At 48.1% G+C, this 27,030-nt stretch overlaps 3 protein-coding genes across 7 annotated transcripts; 2 read left to right on the top strand and 1 right to left on the bottom strand.

Annotated features, from left to right (window-relative positions):
• The first annotated feature begins 954 nt into the window (after positions 1-954).
• On the top strand, positions 955-15,099 carry intu (inturned planar cell polarity protein). The gene is given in 18 exon segments (XM_084692149.1): positions 955-1,221; positions 1,981-2,585; positions 3,402-3,487; positions 6,742-6,793; positions 6,796-6,953; positions 8,536-8,654; positions 9,172-9,261; positions 9,482-9,559; positions 9,812-9,995; positions 10,337-10,390; positions 11,287-11,349; positions 11,585-11,806; positions 11,958-12,050; positions 12,189-12,605; positions 12,713-12,807; positions 13,081-13,270; positions 13,690-13,829; positions 14,501-15,099. Coding segments are annotated over 18 exon segments (2,913 nt in total). The 5' UTR covers positions 955-1,066; the 3' UTR covers positions 14,613-15,099.
• ino80b (INO80 complex subunit B) lies at positions 14,984-18,482 on the bottom strand. 3 transcript variants are annotated; one of them, XM_084692154.1, is made up of 5 exons: positions 17,664-18,482; positions 17,155-17,371; positions 16,827-16,999; positions 16,307-16,479; positions 14,984-16,138 (listed from the first exon to the last, which is right to left on the bottom strand). In XM_084692154.1, the coding sequence occupies exons 1-5, from the start codon at positions 17,704-17,706 to the stop codon at positions 15,674-15,676; spliced, it is 1,071 nt and encodes a 356-aa protein (XP_084548280.1). In that variant the 5' UTR covers positions 17,707-18,482; the 3' UTR covers positions 14,984-15,673. The 3 variants fall into 3 exon arrangements, with proteins under 3 accessions (XP_084548280.1, XP_084548281.1, XP_084548282.1); XM_084692155.1 differs by having other exon boundaries at positions 16,839-16,999; XM_084692156.1 differs by having other exon boundaries at positions 18,127-18,482.
• On the top strand, positions 17,829-26,653 carry aadat (aminoadipate aminotransferase). 3 transcript variants are annotated; one of them, XM_084692152.1, is made up of 15 exons: positions 17,829-17,964; positions 19,150-19,221; positions 19,394-19,562; positions 20,742-20,874; positions 20,969-21,043; positions 21,284-21,493; positions 21,727-21,792; positions 21,918-22,000; positions 22,543-22,639; positions 23,401-23,462; positions 23,570-23,634; positions 23,795-23,901; positions 24,550-24,651; positions 24,835-24,925; positions 25,556-25,591. In XM_084692152.1, exons 2-14 carry the CDS (start codon positions 19,155-19,157, stop codon positions 24,880-24,882), a joined length of 1,284 nt encoding a protein of 427 aa, XP_084548278.1. In that variant the 5' UTR covers positions 17,829-17,964; positions 19,150-19,154; the 3' UTR covers positions 24,883-24,925; positions 25,556-25,591. The 3 variants fall into 3 exon arrangements, with proteins under 3 accessions (XP_084548278.1, XP_084548277.1, XP_084548279.1); XM_084692151.1 differs by lacking the exons at positions 17,829-17,964; positions 25,556-25,591 and adding exons at positions 18,594-18,639; positions 26,570-26,653; XM_084692153.1 differs by lacking the exons at positions 17,829-17,964; positions 25,556-25,591 and adding an exon at positions 18,594-18,639 and having other exon boundaries at positions 24,835-25,539.
• The last annotated feature ends 377 nt before the right edge of the window (positions 26,654-27,030 follow it).

Genomic DNA, 27,030 nt, shown 5'->3' with positions numbered 1-27,030 from the left:
CATGTGAGTGATTGACCCGAGAACGAATTCTCTACTTCTAAGACCAACCGCAATTGCATTCTGACTGAACTCTTGAGTTGACCGTTTTCTCTATGCCCTACGACCGTCAAGGAATCCAACTGTCTCTCATCACTACGCGTTGACTGCAGTTTGGGATGGATGTGCCTCCGTTTGAGAGCCGTGTCCAGAAATGCTTTATGGAGTTGACTAAACACAAATGCTGAGACATAAATAATGTTTAACATCGCCATAGATGGAGGATCATTTTCAAAGAATTTGGACGACTTTGATTCCATACGCAGTGTGCTATTGTACAGGTCGGTACCCATATATTAAGACATAATTTACTCAGTAAATGAATACTCTTGTAACAATGTTGCTACTTTTCTTTGGAAAGATTGTGTTTCATTTGGGAAAGCATTCATCACACTTTCAGACTACTTTGTTTCCAAGCCCCGAATGCCAAGGGGGATTTAAAGACCTCGTGCACTAAGCAAGTGGAAGGGAGGGCTCGAGCGCACATCTTTGCAGAGAAGCACGCTCAATTGAAAATACTCTATTAATATCGTCTAAAACTTAATTAAGATGTTCATTTGGCAGTATATATCTAGTTTTATTTATCTGCAATTATGCAAAAGTACTTTGACGCCACAAAAGTAACAGTGAGAAAGTCGCGTCTTGTCTGGAAAGTGCCCTGTTTTGTTAGGCTGGTACTAAAGAAGCAAAAAGTGGGCATAGGCCGAATTAGGAGACAGTTTTGTTGAGTACTAGTTGCATTATTAAGTTACTGAAAAGTCAGTTGTTTCATTGCATGTACGTTAGGTGTTCATAATTGTGTTGCAACTCTATATTGTTGATTCCCCAGCAGACGGAAAGCTTCTATGTTGTCAGGGACAACGCAACGATCGACCAATCATATAGGGGTATTTAGCGTCACATGACAAAGCAAGGGAACCCGTATGGAGACAATATGGCGAGAGAATGGCACTGCTCATCCAAGTAAAAGTTGACAAACAGAGGATGTAGAGAATTTATGTATTATTGCACCACCTATGCAAAGTAAATAATGGCCTCTGTAGAGTTTCACGGATCAGTTGGAACGTTTGAGGCTAGCGAGCCCGCGGGAGAGGAGAGCGAGGACAGGAAGGGTGGTGGTGAGCATGACAACGGGAGCGATAATGAATCCACATCATCAAGTTTCAGTAGCTCTGACTACTCTGAGTAAGAACTCTTGATCAACACTTAAACATTTTCACCTAAAGGATCCCTGTCTCGTTATGATAAGGTGTTAGTTGTGGCAGTGGGTGTAGACAATTTGTGATCCAATAATGTTGTTGATCTATTGCAAGAATGCTTCCCCAGATTCGTATTCTTTCTGTAAGCTATTTGACAACTGGATTTTTAGACATGACGTTGTTGTTAAATTAAAGATTACAAGCAGAAACATAACCAAATGAAATAGAAAACAATGTACCGCCATAGTTTCATTCTCAATATTTTCATTTTTTTTCGAGTTTGGGGTAAATGTGTTTCTGTTTCCAATTTGGAAACTCAAACCTTCATAAATAATTATATGCTGTTCACCATCCTCAGTGAATTTATGGATGTGGTTTCCAAGAGTGTACCGCAGGGTTGGCATGGCATAATTAGAGAAATGGAGGAGAAAAAAAGATGCCTGGTTGAAATTTTAACTCTCCTTTTTGCAGTGTTAAAGCATTTTCTCTGCCCAAGATTTGATTGTGGCCTCTCTCTCTCTCTCTCTCTCTCTCTCTCTCTCTCTCTCTCTCTCTCTCTCTCTCTCTCTCTCTGTCTCTCTTTCTCTCCTTCTGTCTCTCTCTCACTGTCTCGCTCTCTGTCTCTATTCTAAAATGCAATTTTGTGTAAAAGCCTCATAGTTTGAAACATAAACCACACAGTGACCCACCCCCCGCCCCTTCGTTCTCTCAGTTCTAATGCTTCCCTTCCTCTTGGTGATCTCAGCGATCTGGAACCCGAATGGCTGGACGACATCCAGGAGAACGGGGAGCTCTTCTACCTGGAGCTGAGCGAGGGCGAGGAGGAGGCCGCGTTGGCCCAGGCCTCCGCCAATCAGGGGCTCTCCACCAATCACGTGCGCTTCAGCGAGAAGGAGGCGGAGATCATCACGGAGGAGAAGAAGAAGAAGAAGAAGAAGAAGAAGCGGCCCGAGTCGGGGACCAAAGGGGAGCCCAGCCTCAAGAGGCTGGCCAGGATCCTGAGGAGCACCCGGCGGCCCTCCCAACGCCGGGGGAAAGACGGCGACGGGAGAGACTCGCACCCGGCGTCCATCTTGAAGAACCAGGCGGGCCAGAGATCAGGGGTCGCGGTCCTGCAGCAGCACCTGAAAGAGGTGTGCGTCTACCTCAACCCTAAGCGGCTGGGCGGATCCCCTCCCCCGCCCCCGGAGCGAGGGGGGCTGCTGGAGGCGCTGCTGGGGGTGGTGCACCGCCCCGGCTGGGGCGGGGCGGAGCAGGGGGACGCGGCGCCGGGCCGCGGGGAGGAGAGGATCGGCGTGCACGGCCTGGTCCCGGGCAGTCCGGCCGTCCGGTGCGGACAGATACTCATCGGTGAGAGAGGACCCTTTGCTCTGCTGAAGCTGGTTATGTTGATCGGATGTAGCAACGGTCTTTTTTTTTTTCTTCCAAGTAGGGTGCTGCTATTCTTATCCGTGACACAGAATCCCAACCTTTACCATAGTATTTTTTTCTAGCTTTGTTAAATATATAGCCATAATATAACCATATATATATATATATGGTTCGCCTGATAATGAAATACAATACAGTGGTCATTTTTTTCTTTATGGACAATAGACCAAGCTTACTGCATGTAATGGATCTAATATTACTCTATATTATGACTTAAGAGCTTATTATAGCTACGGCTGCTGTTGTCATGAAGGTCAGGACTAAGGCCCAGCCTTCCTAATGCAAGGCATAAATTCGGTGTAACCGTAGACCTGTGTTTCAAAGACTAAGTCCTTAATGGTTTTGAGGCTGAGGTTTGTGCTGGTGCTCCAGACAAACCCGAGGAATTCTAACTGAGCTAAACCACAAACGCATATCCACATGAGTTAGGGTTTAGAGGAGCTTTCATCAAGGCTGACTGTGCCATGCTAAAACAATTAGGCTTGTTAAATACCTGAAATAACTCAAGTTGAAATCTAGCTTGAGGAGATAGGGCAAGTCAAGGCTGCACATAGCCAGGCGAAAACCTGTCTTTCCACAAAAAAAATAAATAATTGACATCACGTTTTTATGTGTATTCACTACGTTCTGTACCATAGATTCCCATGCATAATTGTTGAATTTTGGCATGATGTCATATTGTATCACCATGCATTCCCTGACTCATTCCTGTTCCCACGGTTCTCTGTTTCCCAGGTGATGTTCTAGTGGCGGTGGATGACGTTGAAGTTTCCTCAGAGAACATAGAGAGGGTTCTCTCCTGCATCCCCGGACCCACACAGGTGAGAATGTTCTAGTTACTGTATGCCTTATCACTCAGTTCTCCGACTGCCATTCCGTTTCTTTAAATCATAATCGAAAGGTAGATAGCCACACTCACAAATATAAACTTTGGGGTGTTTCACTGGCGCATTTCAACTATTGTTGCGACTACTAGTAGGCCTACAGCACACGTTGTCTTCCTCGCTGAATATAGACATCAAGCCTGAGAATTTCCTTCACCGTTGGTTTCTCTCAGCACTAGAAAACACATTAAGTAGGAACCAATCAGCACCTCAGTGCTCACTCGGACTGGATCAGTTTCCAAGGAAAAATCTATTAAACATGGCGGGACGCACCAACTCTCTCTCTCTCTCTCTCTCTCTCTCTCTTTCTCTTTCTCTCTCTCTCTCTCTCTCTCTCTCTCTCTCTCTCTCTCTCTCTCTCTCTCTCTCTCTCTCTCTCTCTCTCTCTCTCTCTCTCTCTGTCTCTGTCTCTGTCTCTGTCTCTCTCTGTCTCTGTGTCTCCCGTCCTCTCTCTCTCTCCCTCCCTCTCTCTTCTCTCCGTGTGGATGGGCGGAGCCTCGGAGGGATCAGGAATCCGTAAATGACAGAGCGTCGGCGGGAGCGCTGGCGTTCTGCGGGCGGCGAGCACTGCGGCGAGACGCGTCCAGGAAGCAGAGGAAGACGGCCATTACGCCGTGGTGGCGGGGAGACAACAGCTGATTAGAAGACGTCGCCGGGGAGCAAATTATACTCCAGGGAGAAGAGAGGGACAAGGGAAAGACGGGGAGGGAGAAAGATGTGGGTGAAAAACAAGCTGACCAACAAGGCAGATGATATATGTCAAAGGCTGAAGAGACACTCAGACTTGAAATACACTCTGTGTGTGTGTTTTAGCTCAGGCCTCCCAGGTAGAGTATAGACAGTAGCAATTAAGGGAAGGAAGGATTGTGTGTAATTAGGACAGACCACCATGCTGTATGAGGGCAAACGTCCATTAGGCACAGTGCTTCAGGCACAGCGCTTGAGCACATGCTCTTTCAAGCTCTCTCTTTCTCTCTCTCTCGTGCCTCAATCGCTCAAACGCTCATCTCTTCATCTCTCTCTTTCTCACTCTTTCTCCAGCACTCGGTCGCTTTCAGTCCGCCTGGCCACACTGACTTCAGCAGAGTGGAATTCTACAGAGAGCACACTCCAGCCTTAACCACATCCCTGTTATTTATGACGAGAGAAAGCTCTGCTGTTAGTGAGACAGCAGTAGGAACTGGATCGCTGCACACACAGGGGGAATATAGTTTTTTTTATTTCTTTCCGCAAAATAGTTGTTTCCAGCAAAGGTTGTTTAGGATGTGTTACATGAGGTTGTTTGCGTGAGGCCTCAGGAAAAAAATATACAGGAAGTCCTTACTTGTAAACAAATATCTCCCTTACCCTGGAAAGAAGTCATGTCTAAGTTAGTATTGTATGAGTAACAGGCAATCTGCTATCACATTAAGTATGAGCGATAGCCAGTCAGTGTAGGATGTTAAAACCTGGATAAAAACCAAACACACACAAATAATCGTTTGATTTCCCACCGTACTAGATGAATTCAAATCAAAGAGTACCCATAGTGCTTGACAGATGTACTGTATTAAACGTGATCTGAGATCTGACTGTACAGAAAAGACCTACTGCTACTGCTAGAGACTCCTAATCTCTCTTCTCCTCTACAGTAATAGCAGACTACTGTTCCCCCCCCCCCCCATATCCCTTCTTTCCTCCGTGTCCAAGATGGCTGCCGGCCCAGGTCTGGCGCCTGATGCTGTGGCGTGGGTAGCGCTGGCTTGTGGTCGTTGCTGACAGGCCCCAGAGACATCCTGGTTCTGGTTTTGGTACAGGTCCAGGGTGGTGGATGAAGGGGAAAGAGAGGTTAATGGATCTTAGACTTGGGGAATGTCCGTTCCGTCTTCGTAGGCCTGTCGGAGAAAGTGGCTCACCTTTTCCTTCCCCCACTCCCTGATAATGTCCCGACGTTAAAGAGGAACAACAGGAGACAGGTTTTATTTGGCGCAAAATGGACAAATTGTACTCTTGTACAGTTGTGTTGTGCATGTTGATACTGTAATACAGAGTCAGCACCGCTGGTCCTTCTGGTATGGACTGTGTATAAACTGTCACAGCTGAGTTGTAGGCCCACATCTGCTGTCTCTGGTCTTGATTTCCCCTAATTACCATCAACCAGGAGTTCCTGCTCGGCCCCAATGGTGCTGACAGCTTGCTGGCTGGAGCCAGAACAGTGTCAGTGTTGCTGTGTGGGTTTGGATGTGCGTGTGCCTACAGGGGAGGGAGAGTGTGTGTGGGGTTAGGTGTGTTTGTGTGTGTTGGGGTTTAGGTTTTACCTGTGTTAGAGTTGAGGTGCGCGCGCGTGTGTGTGTGTGTGTGTGTGAATTTTGGTGTCAGGAGTGCGTAGACCGAAGCGCGATGTCACAAACACGAGTCTTTGACCATATGTCTGTCTGGGCCATCTTGAGAACTGGCCTTGCCCACACACCCGTTTGTGTTTGAATGGAAGAGAGACAGTATGGGGAGAGTCTGAAATGAGAGAACCGACTCACAAATACTCAGCCGTTCAGTCTCTTCTCCAACTAAGAACAGACACACACAAGCGCGCACACACACACACCCTCCGGCTTCTCCTTTACCACCCGGCCAAACTTGTAAAAGTTAAAGGAGCCACATGAGGGAGGCCGGTGCTGTAATGACGATGGATTAAGCTGCCGCTCACAAGCAAATGATCGCTGTTCCACCCATCAGAGGAGACCATAGCCCAGCACTATCCCTCCTTGCGTAGACACACACACACACACACCCTCTGTCTGACAGCCAAACCCACAGCCATGGCTCCGCAGGGCCTGAGAGCAGGAACTCGGCGTGGTCATGACTGTGGTGGAGTGGAGAGACTGGCGATGGCGAGTTGATGAGGCTCTAGTTGGATAACGTTTCCCTTCTGTCTCCTTCCCTTTCCTCACCCCCGCCCCTCCCCTTTCGATCTTTATCCCCCTGCTCTCTCGCTGGTCTATCCCTAACTACTTTTTCTCTCGCTTTGCTCCTATTACACACACACACTCACTTTCGCTCTCTCTTTAATTCTATTTCTATCTGTCTTTCTCTATATCTCTTTTTCTCTCACTCTCTCTCCCTCCCTCGCACTCTCTTTCTTCCCCTCCCTCCCTCCCTCCCTCCCTCCCTCCCTCCCTCCCTCCCTCCCTCCCTCCCTCCCTCCCTCCCTCCAGGTGAAGCTGACCCTGGAGACGTCCAGCCCAGCGGAGGGGGCACCCCCAGGCTCCCCCCCCCCCCCAGGTCCAGGCCCGGCCCCCAGGTCAGCCAGCTGGTGCGTCTCCTCTGGGGGGAGGACGCCACGGAGCTGCAGATGTCCATAGGTCACATCCCTCACATCGTCATGTACCTGTCACTCAAACTGGATTCGGACTCCCCCCTGGAGGAGGTGAGTAGGCTTAAAGGGGTAGTTCACTCAAACAGGCTTAAAGGAGGCTGCTGGGTGGAGTAGGGCCTGGGTTCGAATATGAATGAGGCAATTTCCTGCACGTCTTCCCCCCTCTCTCTCCCTGCTAGTCCAACTGTCCTATAAAATAAATAAGTAATAATAATTATTTGTATTTATAATAATAATAATAATAATAAATAATAACAATTAAGCTGACAAAAGGCCCAAAAATAAATACATGTTTAAAAAAGGAGGCTGCATGAGTGGGAAGGGAATTCCTGCCTCGAGAACCGTTCTGTGTAACACCAATATCTTTTAGACATGGTAGGCTGGCTAACTAGCACCACGAATGCCGTCAATCAGTACGCACCCAATTGTAGTCTTTCAGCATGTAATCACATGCAGTCTGTTAGTATTTAATTGATCAAATACTTCTTAGCCGTGTTTAGATTAATGACATTTTCAGGAGTGGGAGCCAGTAGGAAAATCCCTTAGCCCAGCACAGCAACTCTACAGCACAGCTTGGCAACCTCTCCTCTCCTTGATACAGAGCAGTCTCTGGAGAGGACTACCGCCCTGGTCTGCCTCCAAAGCCTTGTGGGTATTTATAACTGAAAACAGAGCCTCGGAGAAAGAAACAAGAGAAGAGAAGTGAGTCCTGACTGTAAAAGATCTATTGATCCAATTAAATAAACTTTATTCATACCCGGGAGAGAAACAACAGGACAATGCGCAAGCGGCACCAAGGAACTGCGATGGAAACACCCCAGTAGAAAATAAATGTCTTAACAGTGCTATTTTCTTCCATAAAACCGTAACCCTTGAATGCCTCGTTCCTCTTGAAAACGTTTTAACTTCCTAGTCCAGTTGAATTGGATGGAAGGGCTGATCCAGGCCTGTGTTGTCGCTGGTCTTTGTGGTGAAGCGCCACTCATTCCAGACGCAGTCAGCAGCTTCTTATACCTTCCTCTGTGGCCGGCCAATTCTAGGCTGATGTTTTCACTGCGCTCCTGTGTGTGTGTGTGTGTGTGTGTGTGTGTGTGTGTGTGATTGTGTGTGAGAGAGTGTATGTGTCGGAGCCACACCAGTGAAATGGGAGGTGCTGCTAATGAGAGCGTAGGCCAGAGGACCAGTTTAAAGCTTTGATTTCAGAAGACTGATTGTAGACTGGGAGAGGGGGAGACTTTCCTTTAGGCATGAAAGCAGGTTGTAACCAGGTCAGGGCTTTTTTCGGGTGTTCAGGACATGTCTCAGATCCTAAACATCCGTGCAGGCGGTGTGGTCACAGTTTGGAGAACCACTGGGTTATAATGTGGCCCGGTGGTCCAGGCTGTGTGTGTGTGTGTGTGTGCGTGTGTGTGTGTGTGAGTTTTCAAACGTGAATGTCTGCCACAGCGAGCCTTCCGTGCCTCGGTCAAGTTTCCATGGCAGAAAAGCTCTCTCGACGTTCAGATGTTGTTCCTCTGCTTCCGTCTAAAGCCCTTCACCCATCAAAGACCACAGCACCCTGTGAGGAATACTAATGTCACAGACTACACAGAGACCATGCCCTGAGTGTGTGTGTGTGTGTGTGTGTGTGCAGCAAGAGATCCTGTACCAGTACCCAGCATCGGAAGCCTCCAGCCAGCTGAAGGGGGTGAGAGGGATTTTCCTCACCCTGTGTGACATGCTAGAGAACGTCACCGGGAGCCAGATAGTCAGGTAACACACACACACACACATGTGAGACACACACACACATGTGAGACACACACACACACATGTGAGACACACACACACACATGTGAGACACACACACACACTGAATCTAAAGCCCCCATGAAAGGTGTGTTTATGTTTGATGATTTGGGACAGGCTGCAGACTGCTTTGCTTGTCCTAACAGTCTTTTCGCTTCTCTCTCTCTTTTCCATCTCTTACTCTCCCGTTCCCTTTCTCCTTGTCTTACCCCTATGTTCCTCTACTCCCCTTTCTTCTTTGTTCCTCCTCTACTCTGCCCTCCCCCCATCCCCTTTCCCTCTCCCCCCACCCCTTACCCTTTCCTCCTCCCCCCTACTCTTTCCACCTCTCCCCCTTCCCTTTCCCCCTCTCCACCTCTCCTTCCTGCATACCCTCCTCTCTTCCTCCCCTCGTCTGCTCTCTCCCTTCCCTTTCCCTCACTCTCCCTGCCCCCAACACCCTCTTCACCCCTCCCCCTCTCTCTCTACCCCCTCTCCCCAGTTCCTCTCTTCTGTTGAGAAAGCACCTGGTCCATGTGGGATACTGGAAGGAAAGTAACAACCTGCTGGTCATTGGCCTGCCCGCAGAGAGGTAGCTATACATGTCTGGGACTTGTAGTTCTGTTTACTGGCTCTTTACATAGCAGTTGGTTTATTACCTCGGTGTCGAGACTTTCATCAACTGTTGAACTACAATTAACATTTTTATGACTGGATGAGTGTTTTGTGTGACCACCTGTTTTTTATCCGAATGTTTTCTGACAGAGTAACTTTATTCTGGAATGACAGTTTTTTTTCTTCTTGTTTTCTAGAGTTCCCTTGCTGTATCTGCAGACGGTGGTGGGGGGCGTTGTGCGAACTCTCAAAGTCATGCACGGCTCCTTGGACAGGTGTGTTTTCTCTGTTCCCAGCCCTGCTATATTGAGAACTGGACAAACCACCACACTAAAACTGTCTCTTCTAACATTCTTTCTAACGTTTCCTTTTATTTTCCTCCTTCTCCACCTTTCCCTCCTTCACTCTTTTCTCCTCCGCTGCCCCCTTATCTCTCTTCCCTCCTCTTCCATCTTCTCCCCATTCTCTCCCTTTCCTCCCTCCCCGCCTCCCCTCCTCCCCTCACCTCCTCCCCTCCTCCTCCGCAGGGCGTTCTGTGAGCCCGACCACGGCCCCAGGCTGGACCACTTCTTCTGCCTGTTCTTCCAGCAGCTGATCCAGCCCTCCAGGCTGAGCGACAGCCCCGGGGCCTCCACCCCCGACGTCTCCGCCACGCTCTTCCTCAACGGGCTGCCGGCGGTCCGCTGGCTCACCCTGCCCCCCGAAATCAAGGTCTGGATCTCCCTTCACATGACATGACATCATAATAGCTGATGTGTTTCTGTCTGCCGATTAATACATGTTTGACTCGCGTCATAATGGCCCTGTGAGGACGACAGGCGCTTGGATACTGGTCTCGGATCGTGAGGACGTTTCATTCAGCGCGAGATGATTCAAACTGCCGGGACTCGGATGTGTGTTTGCTGCCCTCTACTGTCTGTGTGAATTCACACAAGAACGGCTCTTTTTGCTTCAACGTCGCAAACTTTTGTTCTTTGTCTGGTCTAAGTGTCAAGTTCCTGGGTTTTAATGCATAAATAATCACCTCGCTCTCTCTCTCTCTCTGTCAACAGATGGAGGTTGATAGCGTCCTCTCAGACTTTGAATCGTCTGATTTTGGAGAAATGGTACGTGAGAACACTTCCTAAAAGCTGTACAAGGTACCTTTGCTACATTGTAGAGCCAGTAGCTATAGGTTTACTGTCTGCCAGGCAGTACAGTTGGATCAATCAGATGATGTCACACCATGACCCGTGGCCTGCCAATCAGATGATGTCACACCATGTCTCGTGGCCTGCCAATCAGATGATGTCACACCATGACTCGTGGCCTGCCAATCAGATGATGTCACACCATGACTCGTGGCCTGCCAATCAGATGATGTCACACCATGACTCGTGGCCTGCCAATCAGATGATGTCACACCATGACTCGTGGCCTGCCAATCAGATGATGTCACACCATGTCTCGTGCCCTGCCAGCCTGTTGACCCGCAGCAGAAACAGCACATGTCCCACTGGCTTTGTGGGGCTACGTGGAGAACGGCGCACTATTCCTGGAGCTGTCTGTGTGGATATGAGGCAGCCATGGTCTAGGATCTCATCTGTACCTGCGTCCTTAGCTGACTCAATTACAGTAGAAAGAGAGAGTAAGAGAGAAATAAAAAATAACTGACATGCAAAGAAACAGAACTAGAAAGGAAGATTGAAATGGAGCGAGAGAAGGGTGGGGATCAGGTGATGTGATGGCCGGGATGTCACAGCAGACAGGGAATTCACTCGTTATTAATTCATGTCTGACCTTCGTTCTCAGATTGATTACGGAGAGTAGCGTAGATTCATTGCTGGCTCGAGCCCCTATTCCCTTTGCCTTGTTTTATTGGACTCTGCAGCTGTCCCAAATGTGCCGACCCTCCCTTGAAATAAAACCGCCACTCCCCCTCCCCTCTCTTCCCTCCCCTCTCTCCTTTCACTTTACCTCTCTCCCTCTCCCCTCTCTCTCCCTTTACCTCTCTCTCTGACAGTCAGAGGACTTCTATGGCATGAGACGTCTGTACCTGACTCTTGGCTCGTGTCTGTTCTATAAGGTGAGTGTTACACACACACACACACACTTCTGGTCTCCAGGTGAGAAACAGACACCTTACAGACACCAAAAAACGCAGACTACATTGGACAATCAACAGCCTGCCTCACAGACAGACACCATATGATAGATATGAATCAAGACTTAAATATGATCATGTGTGCATGTGTTGTGTGCGTGTGTGCCTGTGTTGTGTGTGTGCCTGTGTGTGTGTGTGTGCGTCCGTCCTCTTCCAGGGCTACCTGATAGCCAACCACCTCCCCAAAGAGGACCTGCTGGATGTGTGTCTGTACTGCCAGCACTACTGCCTCCTGCCCCTGGCCGCAGAGCAGCGCGTGGGCCAGCTGGTGGTCTGGAGGGAGGTGTTCCCTCGCCACCGGGCCCAGGACAGGGACCAGTACCACCGGCCGGGCTACCTCCAGCCCCACGGACGATACTTCCTGCTCATCGTAGGGCTGGTGAGGACTTTTATTGTGAAGGCCGAATTTTGCCCTTTTTGATATCGTTTACATAGCTGTTTCTGCCCCCTTAAGTGAGGACATTATGTCGAGTGACACTCACTTGCTAACACCGTGTCTGTCTATGTGTGTGTGTGTGTGATGGCTCCAGAGACACTGTATGCAGTGTGTGTTGCTGGAGGCGGGGGGCTGTGCCTCCCCAGCCCTGGGGTCCCCCGGTCCTGACTGTGTCTACGTCGACCAGGTGAGCCAGCTGCTGGAACGTCACCAGCTAACGTCACAAGCATAATGTTCCCTACCAGGAACACTGTCTACCAGTTCCAGTAGCTAGTCCCTGACTAGTGTGTGTGTGTGTGTGTGTCATGTGACCTCTGACCCTTAGGTCAAGGCCACGCTGCTCCAGCTGGAGGGTCTGGAAGCTGGTATGGAGGAGCGTCTGGCCACGCCCCCAGCCCCCTGCCTCTCCTGCTCCGATTGGTTCCTGCCCTCCGCCGCCAGGGAGCGCCTCGACAGCCTGGCTGCCTCTTCCCCGGTCCTCAGCAAGCTGGCGGGCGCCGTCAAGACGACCGGGAGCGGCGGCCCCAGGGGGAGGAGCCTGTTTGGGGAGCGGACCCGTAGGCCCAGCCCCCAGAGGAGTCTGTCGGACAGCGGGAGCGAGGGGGGGCAGCCGGAGGGGGGGGCGGGCCCAGGGCTCAGCCCTCACTCCACCCCAGATTCGGGCAGGAAGCTCGGGGGCAGGAGAGACTCTCTGGGGTCCGGAGGCTCCGACGGGAGCGGAGGAAGCGGAAGCATCTTCAAGGTCCTAAAGTCCACCATATTTCCCGCTCTAATTATCTGATCTCATGGTTGTTTAACGTAAACAGGTGCTCTAAAGTGCAGGTTGTGATGGTGTTCCTGGTTCCTCAGATCCCCAGGATGAAGCACCCCAACCCGTTCTACCTGGGAACCCTGAAGAAGATCCTGACGGAGAGGGAGACGGAGGAGATGTACAACACCATGAAGTGAGTCCCAGACTGCCAGGTGACGTGGGGCCCGGCCTCAGACCACACCCTGGTCTACCCACCCTCTCTCCCTGACCTCCACTGACGCAACACACTCCACCTCCACTCCCTCCCTCTCTCTCTCCACCCTACCTCCCTCCTCCCTCCCTCTCTCTCTCCACCCTACCTCCCTCCCTCTCTACCCCACACCCTCTCATTCACCCCCCATCCCTCCCTCTCTCCACCCCCACTCTCCCTCCCTCTCTCCCCCACCCCCTCTCCACCCCCCTCCAGGCTGACGTCGGGGGCGGAGAACACCCTGTTCCACTACGTGCTGATGGAGACGGTGCAGGGCATCTTCATCGCCCCCACCCACAGGGAGGTGGCCCAGCTCAGCGGCTCCATCCACCCTCAGCTCATCAGGAACTTCCACCACTGCTGCCTGTCCATACGGGCCGCCTTCCAGCAGAGCCTGCCGCCCCGGGTGAGGCACGCATATACACACACACACATATATACACACTCTCACACACGCATATACACACACACACATATACACACACATATACACACACACACATATATACACACACACACTCTCACACACACATATACACACACACACACACTCTCACACACGCATATACACACACACATTTATATACACCCACACACATGTACACACACACACATACACCCACACATATATTCCCAAACACATACACACACACATATAATATATACAGACATATACACCCAAACACATACATATACACACACACACACACATACTTGTTCACACAGACACTCATACACACACACACGTCTGTTTATCTTTCATTACTCGGCTGTGACCTCCTGGCCCGGGGGTCTGTGTGTGTGTGTGTGCCTGGCTGTGCTCAGGGGCGGCGTGGAGCAGACAGCACTCAGAGAGGCTCGGGGCTGGGCCCGGTGAAGGAGCACGGAGTCCTGTTCCAGTGCAAACCTGAGAACTGGACCGACCACAAGAGGCCCGCCCCCACCATGACCTACTGGGTCATAGGGTGAGTGCACCAGGGACGGACAGCAAGCTAAGCCGCTAAGCTAGGAGCGAGTGTTTCAGGGACGCTAAAATCGTTTTAAATGGCATTAACTATTATCTGCTATTCTTTTACTTAGGTCCCATCCCCAGACATGCATGGTATTTTTGGGGTTTGCATAGTTGTGGGTTCAACTCGAGGTGGTTTAATCGATACTGTATGCCAGCTGCAGTAGATCTGGGTCTGGCCCGTGTCAGGTGGGAGCTGGGGGGGACACTGAGGGAGCTGTTTCTGTCACCCCGCGTGACTGAGGAGAGGTTTGACCGTGATGTTTATCCTGCCCTCCGTCGAGTGGCCCTGGTATGGCTCTGCGTTATGAGTTATGACTGTGATATGAATAGAGGGGTTTGTACAGTAGCTTGCTCAGGGATTTGGTGTGGCTGGCTCGTCCCATGTAGAGATGACTAATGGTACTGTGGCGCTCTAGTCTGACTCGCTGGTGTTGCTTTTGGAGTAGAGCCTGGAGAGAGAGGGGGGTAGGGGAGGGGAAAGAGGGGAGTTAAAGGGGGGGAGAGAGATAGGTCCTACTATGTTACAGCGTATGTGTCTTACACGGTTGCCGCTCCATTGTTGTGCCCTGTACTACTATCAGTAGTCCTAACCCAAGTGCTTGTTTTCATCTGTGTGTGTTCCAGGCGGATGCTTCTAGAACCCGTCCCTCAGGAATTCTACGTGTGTTTCCACGATTCCGTAGCAGAGATTCCGGTGGAGATGGCCTTCAGATTGTCTTTCGGCCTGGCCTTGTGACACACACCACCACCTTGCCTCATATTCTGACTCCTCCCATCCTGTTCCATCCAGCCTCCATTTATGACCACTTTCTGTGTGGGTTCTCTCGACCAAGAATCATGTCTTGGTTTAAGATTGAATACTACGTATTATTACTTACTTATCATACTCTCCTACTAGAGAGTTTGTGTGTGTGTGTGAATGAAAATCCGATGACTCAGCTTATACCTCAGAGAAGGCCAATGAGACCCTCCAGGGAACACATTCTAAGTGTCACAGAGCTGCTCGCTGAAGGGTGCCTGATCACAGGAAATGACTGTTCTCGACTTCTTCCTCCTCCACATTGCCATGGCAACTGTGGATTTGTAAAGCGATGGAAAAAGAGGAGCTTGTTTGATCTTTTTTTTTTATTATTTAAAAATGTACAGTGTTTTGTATGGGATTGAGTGTGTCATACGGCAGCGCATTGGGACTGTTAATAAAAAAATCATATTTTTACAATTTATTGAACACTGATGTTACGTTGATCATATCAACATAATTGTGTCACTGGGTAAAGAAATATTCTCATATAAGAGATGTCACTCCAATGATAAGTCTTCATCATCATTTGTCTGTGCATTGACTTTGGACTGAGGCTGTGATCACTAACCAGGCCTGGACATGCACATAATTAGGTTGTGATCCTCACCAGTAAAGGCAAATGAAACGTCATTGAACACGGGGGGGACGAGAGCATTTTGTATTTTTACTGTATATCATCTGACTGAATTTTATCATCTGACTGAATTTTTTTCTTTATGGAACTCCTCCATTGTGTCCTTGAATCGAGCTCTGAGTCTGCTGAATCCATGCTGCAGTGCAGATTCCTCTCTGGGCTGTCCAACCCTGCTCGTGGAAAACACACCCTCCAGCGGGCTTATACTCCAACACCAGTAGTAAACAAACATGATTCAGCTTGTCGACCAGCTAATGATTTGAATCAGGTGTGCTGGATTAAGGCTGGAAGGAGAACCTAGCTCTCCGCTAGCTCTCCAGGGACAGGGTTGGGCAGCCCTGGTCTAAAGCGTCTTCAAAGTTCAAGCAGCGCTTTCCACAAGTATCATGTTCTTCTTATAGCACTCCAGGCTGCAGAGTGGAGTCCCAGTCTTGGAGCAGGAGTACCTCTTCAGGTTGGTGCACCCAGTCACCCCACACCCTGCTGGGGCTGGGGCCGGCGGGCGAGGAGGCTGGGTGGCTGGGGTGCTCACCCCGGTGGGGTAGGACATGGTCATCCCCTGGGCAGAGTCACTGTAGCGGACCATGGGGCACTGGGCCTGTTTGGACTTGCGTTCACGCATGCTCTTGATCTTGGCCTTGCTGGTCTTGGTGAGCCTCTCGATGGTCTGGTTCTTGTTGTCCTCGGCTTTCTTGGCGGCCTGCAGGCGCCTCTTGCGGGCGCGTTCCTCCCTCTTCACCATCATCTCGGCCGTCATCTCCTTCTCCTTGTAGCCCATGGGCAGCTCCAGGAGGGGCTGGCTCTGCTGCTTGTGCAGAAGGGCTTTCTGTAGGGGGGGGGGGGGGGGCACATACACGCAGACACACGTCCATGCATTAAAGTCACAGACAGACACGCGGGCCTGTCATAGATCACACCTCAAAAGACACCTGATTCAGTCTGCAAATGACTGTCTCCGGTTCCCGGACAGAGCCCGGCTTTGTTCTGTCCTGACCTGTCTGGCAGTGAGCAGGGACACGTCGATTTCCTTCTTCAGCTCCCCGTTATCGTCCAGCTCGCCCTTCTCCAGGGCGTCCAGCCACTTCTCCTCCTCGTCCACCGGCCCCCCCAGCATGGAGTCTGAGTCCAGGTCTGGCAGGGGGGACGGGGCCAGGTTACTATCCTCGTCTGGGTCAGGGGACATGGGTGGGTCACAGGAGAGTCATTGACATAACACGGCTGAGAGACAAACTAAGCATGGAAATGTTATAGGAAAAGGAGGGATTTTTACTAAGATAAATGTACAATTAGTACATATTTCACTGACACGTAGTGTCAAATGGTTTACAGTTCAAAGCATATCAATTCTCACTGGCATTCAACAGCAGATGTCCACTGAGTAAGTAGGGTGATACATATGACTTAACTATTACAATTTCTAGTTCCACTTCACATCAAAGTATTTACCCTGCCACTAAGTAAGCCAATTGTAAAAGGAAAGGAAAGTGTAATAATGGCAAGAATAGATAAGACACCTTGGGACTCACCCAACCAGGCCCTGTACTGCTCCAGAGGAACCCCCTCGGAGGGCTCATCTTCCTCATCATCGTCATCGTCGTCATCATCATCATCGTCGTCGTCGTCATCAACGATCATCAATGGAGAGGGAGGGCGGGCAACCCCTGGAAGCACGGTGAAGGTTGGCACACTGGTTCCGAAGAGAGAGCGAACAGAATATAGGTTTAGAGGGAAAACGCGCACCGCAACCATACCCCTCGACTTGACTGAGGAAGACAAACGAAGTATGCATCTTGCCGCCTTCGCCTGATTTGGAAACTGCCTCCCTTTAGAATCGCAGCTCACCTCTTTGTCCCCAGTGTTTGACCTCCCAGTTTGATCTTGAGCCGGAGCTGGGGAGGGGGTCGGAGCTGGGGAGGAGGCCGGACTACCATGCCGGAGTCCGACTCCAGAGCCTCGGAGAAGCCGTGGCCGTCGTCCCTGTGGTGCTTCTTCTTGTGCTTTTTGTGCTTTTTGTGTTTCCGCTTGTGGACGCAGCCGTGTAATCCGATACCCCCATCACCTAACGATAGGAAAGGACGAACAGGATTTGAGGTGCCGGGCCAGTTGGCGTGTAGTCCCACAATGTCGATTACACCACTTGTACACTTTAAATGTAATGTAATTTATGTATCCGTACGGCACACACTTTTATCCAATGCGACGCACAGAAGGGAGATTTGAATGCGACCTTTAAATGTATAACGCAAGAGCATCCAAACAAGCTATTTTAAGTGATTTTCTTACATTAAAATACAACTATTGTTAAATCATGCACACAACAACTGCAAATAATATAGCTCTAAACAACTCACCTATAAGAAACCTCGGGTGAATCATATCTTTCCTTTTCCCCATTGATGCTACTGTAATGAACGAAACTGACAGATTCCAGTGCGTGGTTTCAACTTCACGCTAGTACATGCCAGGACATTGTCAGAGACCTTTTAATTATGTCTAATATATGTGGAAGTGTCCGATTTTTTGTTATCTGTAATCAGGGCTTAACGGAAATGATCTAGCTAGAAAAAATCTAGCTAGAAAACTGATGGCGTTTCAGTGTCGCCGAGGAAGGTACAAGCAACTGTCAAGTCGTACAAACACAATTCAGGTTTGGTAAGTAAAAAATGTCTCACTTAGCTAGGTTTATACAGCATTGCACACACCGAATAAACTCCTACACCTGTATTAATGACAGTAGCTAGCTGCTTAGTATGATAGCTATGTAGCTAGCTACAGTTGTTGCTAACACAACACACGAAATGCAAACGCGGTTACCATTTAACGAAACTTTGGATAGTTATCCAGCCAAAAACTACTTGTGGAAAAAAAAATCATCAAATTTGTGAACAGTGATAATCACGAATCAAGCCCTTACTCCTATCTATGTAGATCAAATGTAGTCAATATGTACCCCAGCTAGCAGCTATCATAACAACAAGGCATTTGATTCCTCGAGGCAATCAGGTACGTCAAACAACTCGTCACTGCCATCTAGCCGCGTGGATGTTAAACTAGTAGCCTACAATTCCGAGCGAGAACGCAAACGTTTTATTTCGAAATAAGGAGCATATTTGGAGCAAATTATACAATTGTTAATTGTGTCTTGTTGATGTTTAAGATTGGAGGAGCCACTGTATTTTGTTGGTATGCACAGTTGCCCTACGCTCTTACGGGCCAACGGGTGGAGTTTGGGTATTGTAGTTTTTATGTCAACCGCTTGATAGTTTCATTCCAATGTAAAACATACATTGTCCAGAAGCCACTGTAATTGAGCTCACGATACGCAAGGTCAGTCATGTAAACCCAACGTGGTCAAGTACGATTTTAATAATAAGTTGTGGATCCTTGCTCTATGAAGTTTAGACATTTTGTATTTAAGACTTACATTTTAAGTCAAAGAAGTATAAATCCATGCAAACATCTTCTTGTTTTGTATTCGCCTTGCTACTCCGTGCTTGCTTGAAAAACAGCACTAAAAGCACAGTCACAGCTACATAGAACGCTGCTGGCTGTGTTTACATTTCCAGTGAGAAAAATATATAATTTATTTATATTGACACCTGCATTAATCTGACAGCATGGCATAATTGGTCTAGATAATTATGTGTTAACCATTTTTACGGCAGTGTCTCATGCACATTCCGCTAATATTTTCTGAGTTGTTGTAACAATAACTGGGTAGATTTATCAACTTTTCCACAGACTATTTACCACACTGTTTGTTAAACCATTTAATGCTTTTTTTATTTTTTATTTAAGGCCTTCATATTTAACCCACATTATCAATTATATCTACAGGAATCATGAATTACTCACGGTTTTTGACTGCTGTCAGTGCAGCTAGGAAGCCTTCTCCCATTCGAATGCTGAGTAAGTCTCAAATGAAACATTTTAATTTGCCTCTTTTATTTGCCCCTCTTACCTTTGTCAGTTAAACACACATCACTTGTGATGAAGTATAGCACTTGCAATACTCGCCCTCTGCAAGTTTCCCACCTTATTCTCTTACTCACCCTCTTCTTCCCTCCCTCCCTCCCCCCAGCTGAGCTGCAGCAGCGTTCCCCCCCCTCCATGATCTCTCTGGCCGGGGGGGCACCCAACCCCAACACTTTCCCCTTCCTGTCAGCAACCGTCCGGTTGAAAAACGGCAAGGCGGTCACCTTTGAGGAGCCCCTGATGAAGAGGGCTCTGCAGTACTCTGCATCCAGCGGGTGAGAGCAGGGGGGGTCAGATGGCTGAGCGGTTAGGGAATCGGGCTGCTAATCAGAAGGTTGGCGGTTCGATTCCCTGGCCGTGCGAAATGACGTTGTGTCCTTGTGCAAGGCAGTTCACCCTACTTGCCTCTAGGGGAATGTCCCTGTACTTACTGTAAGTCGCTCTGGATAAGAGCGTCTGCTAAATGACTAAAGGTAAAATGGAAATTTGAGAGAGACTGCTAAAATGGGCCACAGCCACTAGGACCCAGCTACTCTGGGCTGCATACAGTATGAGAACAACAACATATGCTGAAAAGCTATTTCTTTTCTATAGCGTACACTGTATATAGTAGATGTACGTATTGTATAGAGCAGCGGTCTTAAACCCTGGTCCTCAGGGACCCCCTGTCCTGCACGTTTTACATGTTTCCCTGCTCCAACACACCTGATTCAAATGAATGGTCGTTAACAGGCTTCTGCATAACTAGATAACGACCCATTCATTTGAATCAGGTGTGTTGGAGCAGGGAAACATCGAAAACATGCCGGACAGGGGGTCCCTGAGGACCAGGGTTGAAGACCTCTGGTATAGAGACTCAGCTGTCAAATTAAAGTGAGCATAATGTCATTGAACGCTGTGAATGAAGAAATGGGCTGAAGGGACAGTCTTCTGTCGCAGTGAGCCATCTGCAGGAATCCCATTTTCCAAACACACATCGGCAATAGGTGGCCAGTGAAGGTTATCTCTTTAGGGCTCCTTATCTACATTTATGGCTCTCAGAGTAAACAGCACTGCCTGAGGTCGCAGCTCCAACCACCACTGATACACAGCATAGGTTTAAATCCCCACTGATAACACCTAAACGGCTATAAAACAAAGATAAGACTGTTTGACTGGAAACCCTTATATAGTTACACTATTGTTTTGTGTTGGAAGCACAATATGGTGCTTTTCAAACGTGGGATAGAGTTTCCTTCTACAACAAGGTACAGATCTCTGTTTATATAAACACAGTGGTTAAGCCTTCTAACATTTTACAAATTAGTCAGAATATCTGTCACACCCGAGATAACAAAAACACGATAACATTTAAACTAAATTCACAAAATCATGTAAGTTTGAAAATAATCAGGGTTGAAATATGAAAACCTGAAATACCAGACAGATGTTTTACTTGTTTATGTATTTCGTAGGATCCCTGAGTTACTGACTTGGATGAAGGACCTTCAGAAGAGGCTCCACAACCCTCCCACAGCGAGCTACAGCGTAGAGAAAGGCCAGATGGACATGTGTGTGACCACAGGCAGTCAGGAGGGACTCTGCAAGGTAAACACAACCGTGGTTCAGGGTCACTGTGCCTCTGGGCCATGACCCCTGTAGGGTGACGCTGACCATTTGAACCTCTGACCTCTTGTTGCAGGTGTTTGAGATGCTAGTGAACCCCGGAGACAACATTCTCCTTGATGCGCCCACCTACTCTGGAACTTTAGCAGCTGTAAGAGACGCAGACAGTTAGTTTCCCTGTTCCCTACCGGCCCTTTGTCACCGTCATAGTCTTTCTTCTTATATTATTTCTGTCTCTTTTTGTCTCACTCTATCTCTCTCTCTCTCTCTCTCTCTCTCTCTCTCTCTCTCTCTCTCTCTCTCTCTCTCTCTCTCTCTCTCTCTCTCTCTCTCTCTCTCACACACTCTCTCTCTCTGTCTCTCACTCTCTCTCTCCCTCTCTCCCTGTCAGCTCCAGCCACTTGGCTGTAACCTCATTAACGTCCCCAGCGACCAGCATGGCATGATCCCCTCTGGCCTGAAGGAAGTGCTGTCTCGCTGGGACCCCTCGGACGTACACAGGCCCGGAAGCTCCGCCCCCAGGGTGCTCTACACCATCCCCAACGGGGGCAACCCCACCGGGGCCTCCATGACAGCCCAGAGGAAGCAGGAAGTCTATGAGGTATGACGGCGACTCCTGCTGGGGCATCCCATAATATATCATAACGATAACGTATTCCGCATATTCTGTCACCTGATTAAAATAGAGAAGAAGAAGACAGAATTCCTGACTCATTCGTGGGGGAAAGGAAAGGGTACCAGGAAGGAGAGAGCTCGTGTTTATGACGCTGATGAGGCGTGGGCAGGTTTCCCCTGTGGTGCTCAATTAACTTCTGCTGCTCTGTTTTGGGGTAGCTCGCAAGACAGTATGACATGCTCATCATCGAGGATGACCCCTATTACTTCTTGCAGTTTGATAAGGTAAAGATGTCTAGATCCATCCCTGAATGCATTTGTTGTTTGTCTTACTGTTTGATGACATCCTTTAAATGTGTTTTTCCCTGTTTTTAATTCTCGCTCTCTCTTATTCCCTTGTTTCCTTTCAGCCCTGGGCACCCACTTTTCTCTCCATGGATGTAGATGGTAGAATCCTCCGGACAGACTCTTTCTCTAAGATCCTCTCTTCAGGGTGAGACATGCAGACAGACAGACACGCAGACAGACATGCAGACAAACATGAAGACAGACAGGCAGACAGACAGGCAGACAGGCAGACAGACAGACAGACACCCAGGCAGACAGACAGGTGAACAGGCAGGCAAACAGACAGGCTCTGGATGGGTTAACCACAACAACAGGGTCAAAGGTGTAGTAGACCTAAAAGTTATTGATTGTTCCACTAGGATTTGTAGCCATCGTTTACCAGTGTGTTTACTCTTCAGGCTACGACTGAGTGCTTGTTTTTCCAGTTCATCAAGCAATTTAATTACTTCATGCAACTCCCTGTACACACACACACACACACACACATAAATTGTGTGTATAGGGAGGGAAAGCCATAGAGGACACAGGAACGGTCTCTTGGCAAATTGTTGTTTTTTTCCACTGGAGTAACCAGTGTGTGTGTGTGTGTGTGTGTGTGTGTGTGTGTGTGTGTGTGTGTGTGTGTGTGTGTGTGTGTGTGTGTGTGTGTGTGTGTGTGTGTGTGTGTGTGTTATCTTGATTTTGCAGACTGAGGCTAGGCTTTGTAACAGGACCCAAGCCCCTGGTGGACAGAGTGGTCCTCCACATCCAGGCTTCCACCATGCACACCAGCACCTTCACACAGGTGGAAGGACCTCCTCCTCTGCTTACACCCCTTTCTTATCAGCCCCCCCCCCCTCACACACACACACACACACACACACACACCCTCTCCTGTGTTTCGGGGAAACCACGCGTGTCCCATGTGAGCCTCTATTTACATCTCTCGCGGGCCTCTTTTCCTGGGACTAGTCTGGCCGGGGGAAACCGTGAAGGTGTTGACAGATCAACCCCCGCCAAATGGTTTTTCGGAATAGACTCTAAGGCTGGATCCAGGTAGCGATCACAACACAAACCTTCTTTGAAAGGGCACTCAAAGCAATAATTGACTGCGTTTCCTGGAAGACGAGGTTAGCCAGCGGGATCCGGAGACATTTTAATCAGTGTCGAGTTAAAGGTTGATGCAATGCTGGCTCCCCCCCGCCCCCCCCCCACCCCCCACCCCCCCCCCCGCCCTCTGACTGGAGCTGACAGGTACTTTCTGCTCTCGTTGCGGCGTTCCGTGCGATCTCGACCACAGTTCACAGGAGGAAGTCACGAGAGATGGGGATGTGAAAGATAGGACCCAGCATGATATCATATGTCCCCGTCAAACATTCCCTTTGGCCTCACACAGACATCCTCCCACACGACTTACCACAACACATTACTCACCACGATGGCCTCCTAGCCTAGCCGTCTACCTGAGTTCGCTAGCCAAGTGCCGTGCCACTGTATAGTGTGGTTCAGCTGCATGGGATAGGTCAGGTATTCAGTCCTGTCTTATATCTCCCTCTCTACCTGCAGCTCATGGTCTCTCAGCTGCTGCATAGCTGGGGCCAGGAGGGATTCCTCAACCATATAGATGGGTAGGCCTCTCACACTCACACACACAAACCATTCACCCTGATGCTAATAATATAGATGAATAACTCATAGTATATCATTATATCTCGTGTTTCTTTTCCTCTCGAAGGGTGATTGAGTTTTACAGGAAACAGCGAGATGCCATGATCTCCTCTGCTGACAAGTGGCTGACAGGTTTTCGATCCGAGCCTCCTTTAAACATAATACCTGCAGCATTATAGTGCTTTGTAGCACCCTGTTCCTTGGATAAATCAATATAACTGTCAATCAATCAACATCAAAGCTCAGTACCGTGTGTGTGTGTGCGTGTGTGTGTGTGCGCGCTCTCGCGCAGACGTTGCTGAGTGGCATGCCCCAGCTGCAGGCATGTTCCTGTGGATCAAACTAAAGGACATCTCAGACACACAACAGCTCATCATGGAGAAAGCTCTGGAGAAGGAGGTTGGTATGGCATACACACATGTACACACACGCACGCATAGCACACGCACACACAAGACAAGTCACGTGTCTTTGTTGTCTTTGCCCACTCCTATATCAGGGAAAGCAGGTGATTTGCACTAAGGTCAAGGCTGGTGTGCTTATAGAAATGAGGATAGTCTATGGAAAGCAGCCTTTTCCACAAAGGCCTATCCTTTTCTCTCTCTCTCCCTCTTTCTCTCTATTTCTCTCTCTCTCTCTCTCTCTCTCTCTCTCTCTCTCGCTTCCACACAAACCCTTTTCAGTGTGAAAAGAATTAGCGTGGCGTCTGTTTGACAAGAATTAGAAAGCACAATAGGGCTATTATAAAGCGCATGGAAGCATTCTCCTCTGAACAATTAAGACCGTACACTGTGTTAGGGCTGAGTGCCAGCGACGGAACGTAATAAAGATTTTAGGATTCAATATGTTTATTATGTTTACTGTATGCACCTGCCCACCAAAGTAAATTCCTTCTTTGTGAACACTTACTTGGCGATTAAACACGATTCTGATTCTGAAATTATGTACAAATGAGCACACAAATGTGCACCGAGATATTGTCTGCTGATCTAACCTGTTTTGTGTGTGTGTGTGTGTGTGTGTGTGTGTATGTGTGTGTGCTTCTAGGTGCTGCTAGTCCCCGGAGGAGTGTTCATGATCAACAGCTCAGAACCCTGTCCTTATGTTAGAGCTGCCTTTTCCCTCTCCACACCGCAACAGATTGACGAGGTACACACACACACAATCATACATATCACACTTACACAAGCAAACATGCGTTATGTATACTCATCAGTGATTTCTGAGGTCATCCATTTAATTCATCTTGAAACTCAACTTCTCTCCCACTCTTTCATTTCCTCAATCTCACCCTCTCTTTATTTCTCTCCATTTGTCTCTCGACCTCAACAGGCATTCAAGAGGTTGTCTGCCCTCATCAAGGAGGCTCTTATTAAATGAAAAACTGAAGTGATTTAGTATGATCTTAGACACATTTTGAACAGTAAGTTCCCAATTTACTCCTGAGGCAAATACCTGGATTCCTAGGAACCTGGAGACATTATGTGATTGTGTTTCTAGGTGTACCCAGTTGGAAAGATGGCAAATCGTTTTCGATTGGTTTTATTGTCAGTTACAGTATCCTCTTTACTGTTATTATCTGTTGGTGGCATTGCAAACTGGACTTACATTGTAACAAGCATTTCTTGAATCTAGCCTTTAACACACACACACACACACAAATGAAAATCCTTATTTATTGCAGTTTTACTTAATTTAACTGTGGACCGATTGATGTAAGATACTGAGGATAGTCACGGTAGAAAGAACAAAAAATGAAATTAATTTACTACGATTGCCGTTTTTTCTCATACACTTCACTTCCACTCCCCAACACTACAAGCGATGTGAGAGACACCCCCGGGGGGGTCGTAGTGTGGGCGCCACACTGTACCCCACAGCAGTGTGTTCTGGTTTGAGTCAGGCTCGCCCTTTCAAATCGGAGACTCTAAATGATTTTCGGAGTTTATTTTATGCACCTTCCTGCCAAAGCAAAGAAAGGTGCCTTCCTTGTTTGTGAGAACTTACATGGCGAATAAAGCTCATTCTGATTCTGTTTCTGATTTGTTCTGAGATTCGACAGGCATGTGAATTCGGTCCAGCATTTCTCACCACCGGCCCTCAGCATGTGGCGCCGACAGCTGACCCGCTTCGGGATGTTTTCATCTTTTTTGCATAAGCAAACTTTATGAGTCATGTGTACTGTATGCTGCAAGGCTGCGGTGATATTCAGGTCACTTAAGTGGTAGCTTTACGGTATAATCCTGCTTTATCTCAAAGAAATCTGAATATTAATCTACTTCCTTCCCATAATGTATTTAGCATTCCCATGTACACTTCAGAGCACCTAAAGGATGTGAAACGCTTCATTTCTAAAGTGAGATATTGGATTGGTTAAGTAGCCTATAGGAATAGATTTTTTTTTCTTATAGCCTACAGCATGTCAGTTGTACCAATTACGACAGCTTGAAGGTCGGTCAATAATTGTTTTCTGAAAGGCAAATATGACTGACCAGGGTGAAGCTGAGCAAAGCCACCAACTATGAACACTGGCACTGTGACATTTACCCCAGTGTGCTTTTGCAATACCTCTTGTTAGTGGTGACTATAATTCAATTCAAAGACAGTTTATTTACTCTCCATACTTGTAGAACTATACATTTCCCTAATGTGCATACTTGGTCTAGTGGGTTTGTTAAGTCTTTCACACAAACGGTAGTGTTTCCGAGGACCGCAAATGGAGTATATTGTCATTTGACCACTTTATAAGGCTTTCTTGAGTACAGTGGGTCAATACATCTGATCGAATGCTGCAGTGGTTGTTGGCAAGCTGCCCCGAGAGCTTGGACAGGTCTTGTCTGAAGCGAGCACTCAATGGAGAGAGAACGTGACCCTTCAGGCTACATTATTTGTGGGGTTAAGTTTTAGAACTTTTTTGAATTCTGCATGATTATTGATTTGATCAGCTTTTTATTTGACAACATTTACTTACATTTGTTCTTTTACATGATCACGCTAAATACAAAATAACTGTAGTATTTTAATATAGCCTACAAAGCACAAACGTTTTATTTTAAATGTTTTACAGATACTTCAGTACATATGCGCATGTCGACCCACTGGAGTCTTCGTGTCCAGTAACCAGCCTAGTTCCTGTGATGCTATTGCTGTGGTAATTTTTCTAGAGAGAAAAACGTCCAAAACCAGCAACATACGTAGTCTGCGGACAGCTAGCTACGTGGATGGTGATGATGATGGGACAGCGAACGAGTAGCGGATTGTTGTTGCCATAAAACGTCGACAAGCTGACGTTTATTATAGAAGGTTTCTTATGATGGTACTCAACATCTTCGTGGAAAAGATGAAAAATGATGATGTGAGTATACATGACGTCGTTGTTGGAAAATTGATAGCCTACAAAGATAACGTTATTGCAACATAAGGGGTTGTGTTCGTGCTAGCCTTCCAGCTAGCTAGCTCGATACTTAGGTTTTAGCTAGCCAACAAGCTAGGTCGTGATAATCGGTTTTGTTTTCTGAAAAGAACCCT

The sequence above is a fragment of the Hypomesus nipponensis genome, chromosome 25 (assembly GCF_054491055.1).
Source record: "Hypomesus nipponensis isolate SF chromosome 25, ASM5449105v1, whole genome shotgun sequence".
NCBI lineage: Eukaryota > Metazoa > Chordata > Actinopteri > Osmeriformes > Osmeridae > Hypomesus > Hypomesus nipponensis.
The sequence above is the reverse complement of the archived record's forward strand: the minus strand, read 5'-3'. Positions and strand labels throughout refer to the sequence as shown.

Bases quoted from the DNA above. Each gene is read 5' to 3' on its own strand.
- aadat (XM_084692151.1), top strand. From the start codon at position 19,155: ATGAATTACTCACGGTTTTTGACTGCTGTCAGTGCAGCTAGGAAGCCT. The intron at 19,222-19,393 runs GTAAGTCTCAAA...CCCTCCCCCCAG, and splicing joins TTCTCCCATTCGAATGCTGA to CTGAGCTGCAGCAGCGTTCC. The intron at 23,463-23,569 runs GTAGGCCTCTCA...TTCCTCTCGAAG, and splicing joins TTCCTCAACCATATAGATGG to GGTGATTGAGTTTTACAGGA.
- ino80b (XM_084692154.1), bottom strand. From the start codon at position 17,706: ATGGGGAAAAGGAAAGATATGATTCACCCGAGGTTTCTTATAG. The intron at 17,000-17,154 runs GTGAGCTGCGAT...CTTCGGAACCAG, and splicing joins CAAACACTGGGGACAAAGAG to TGTGCCAACCTTCACCGTGC. The intron at 16,480-16,826 runs GTGTCTTATCTA...CCCCTGACCCAG, and splicing joins CTGGTTGGGTGAGTCCCAAG to ACGAGGATAGTAACCTGGCC.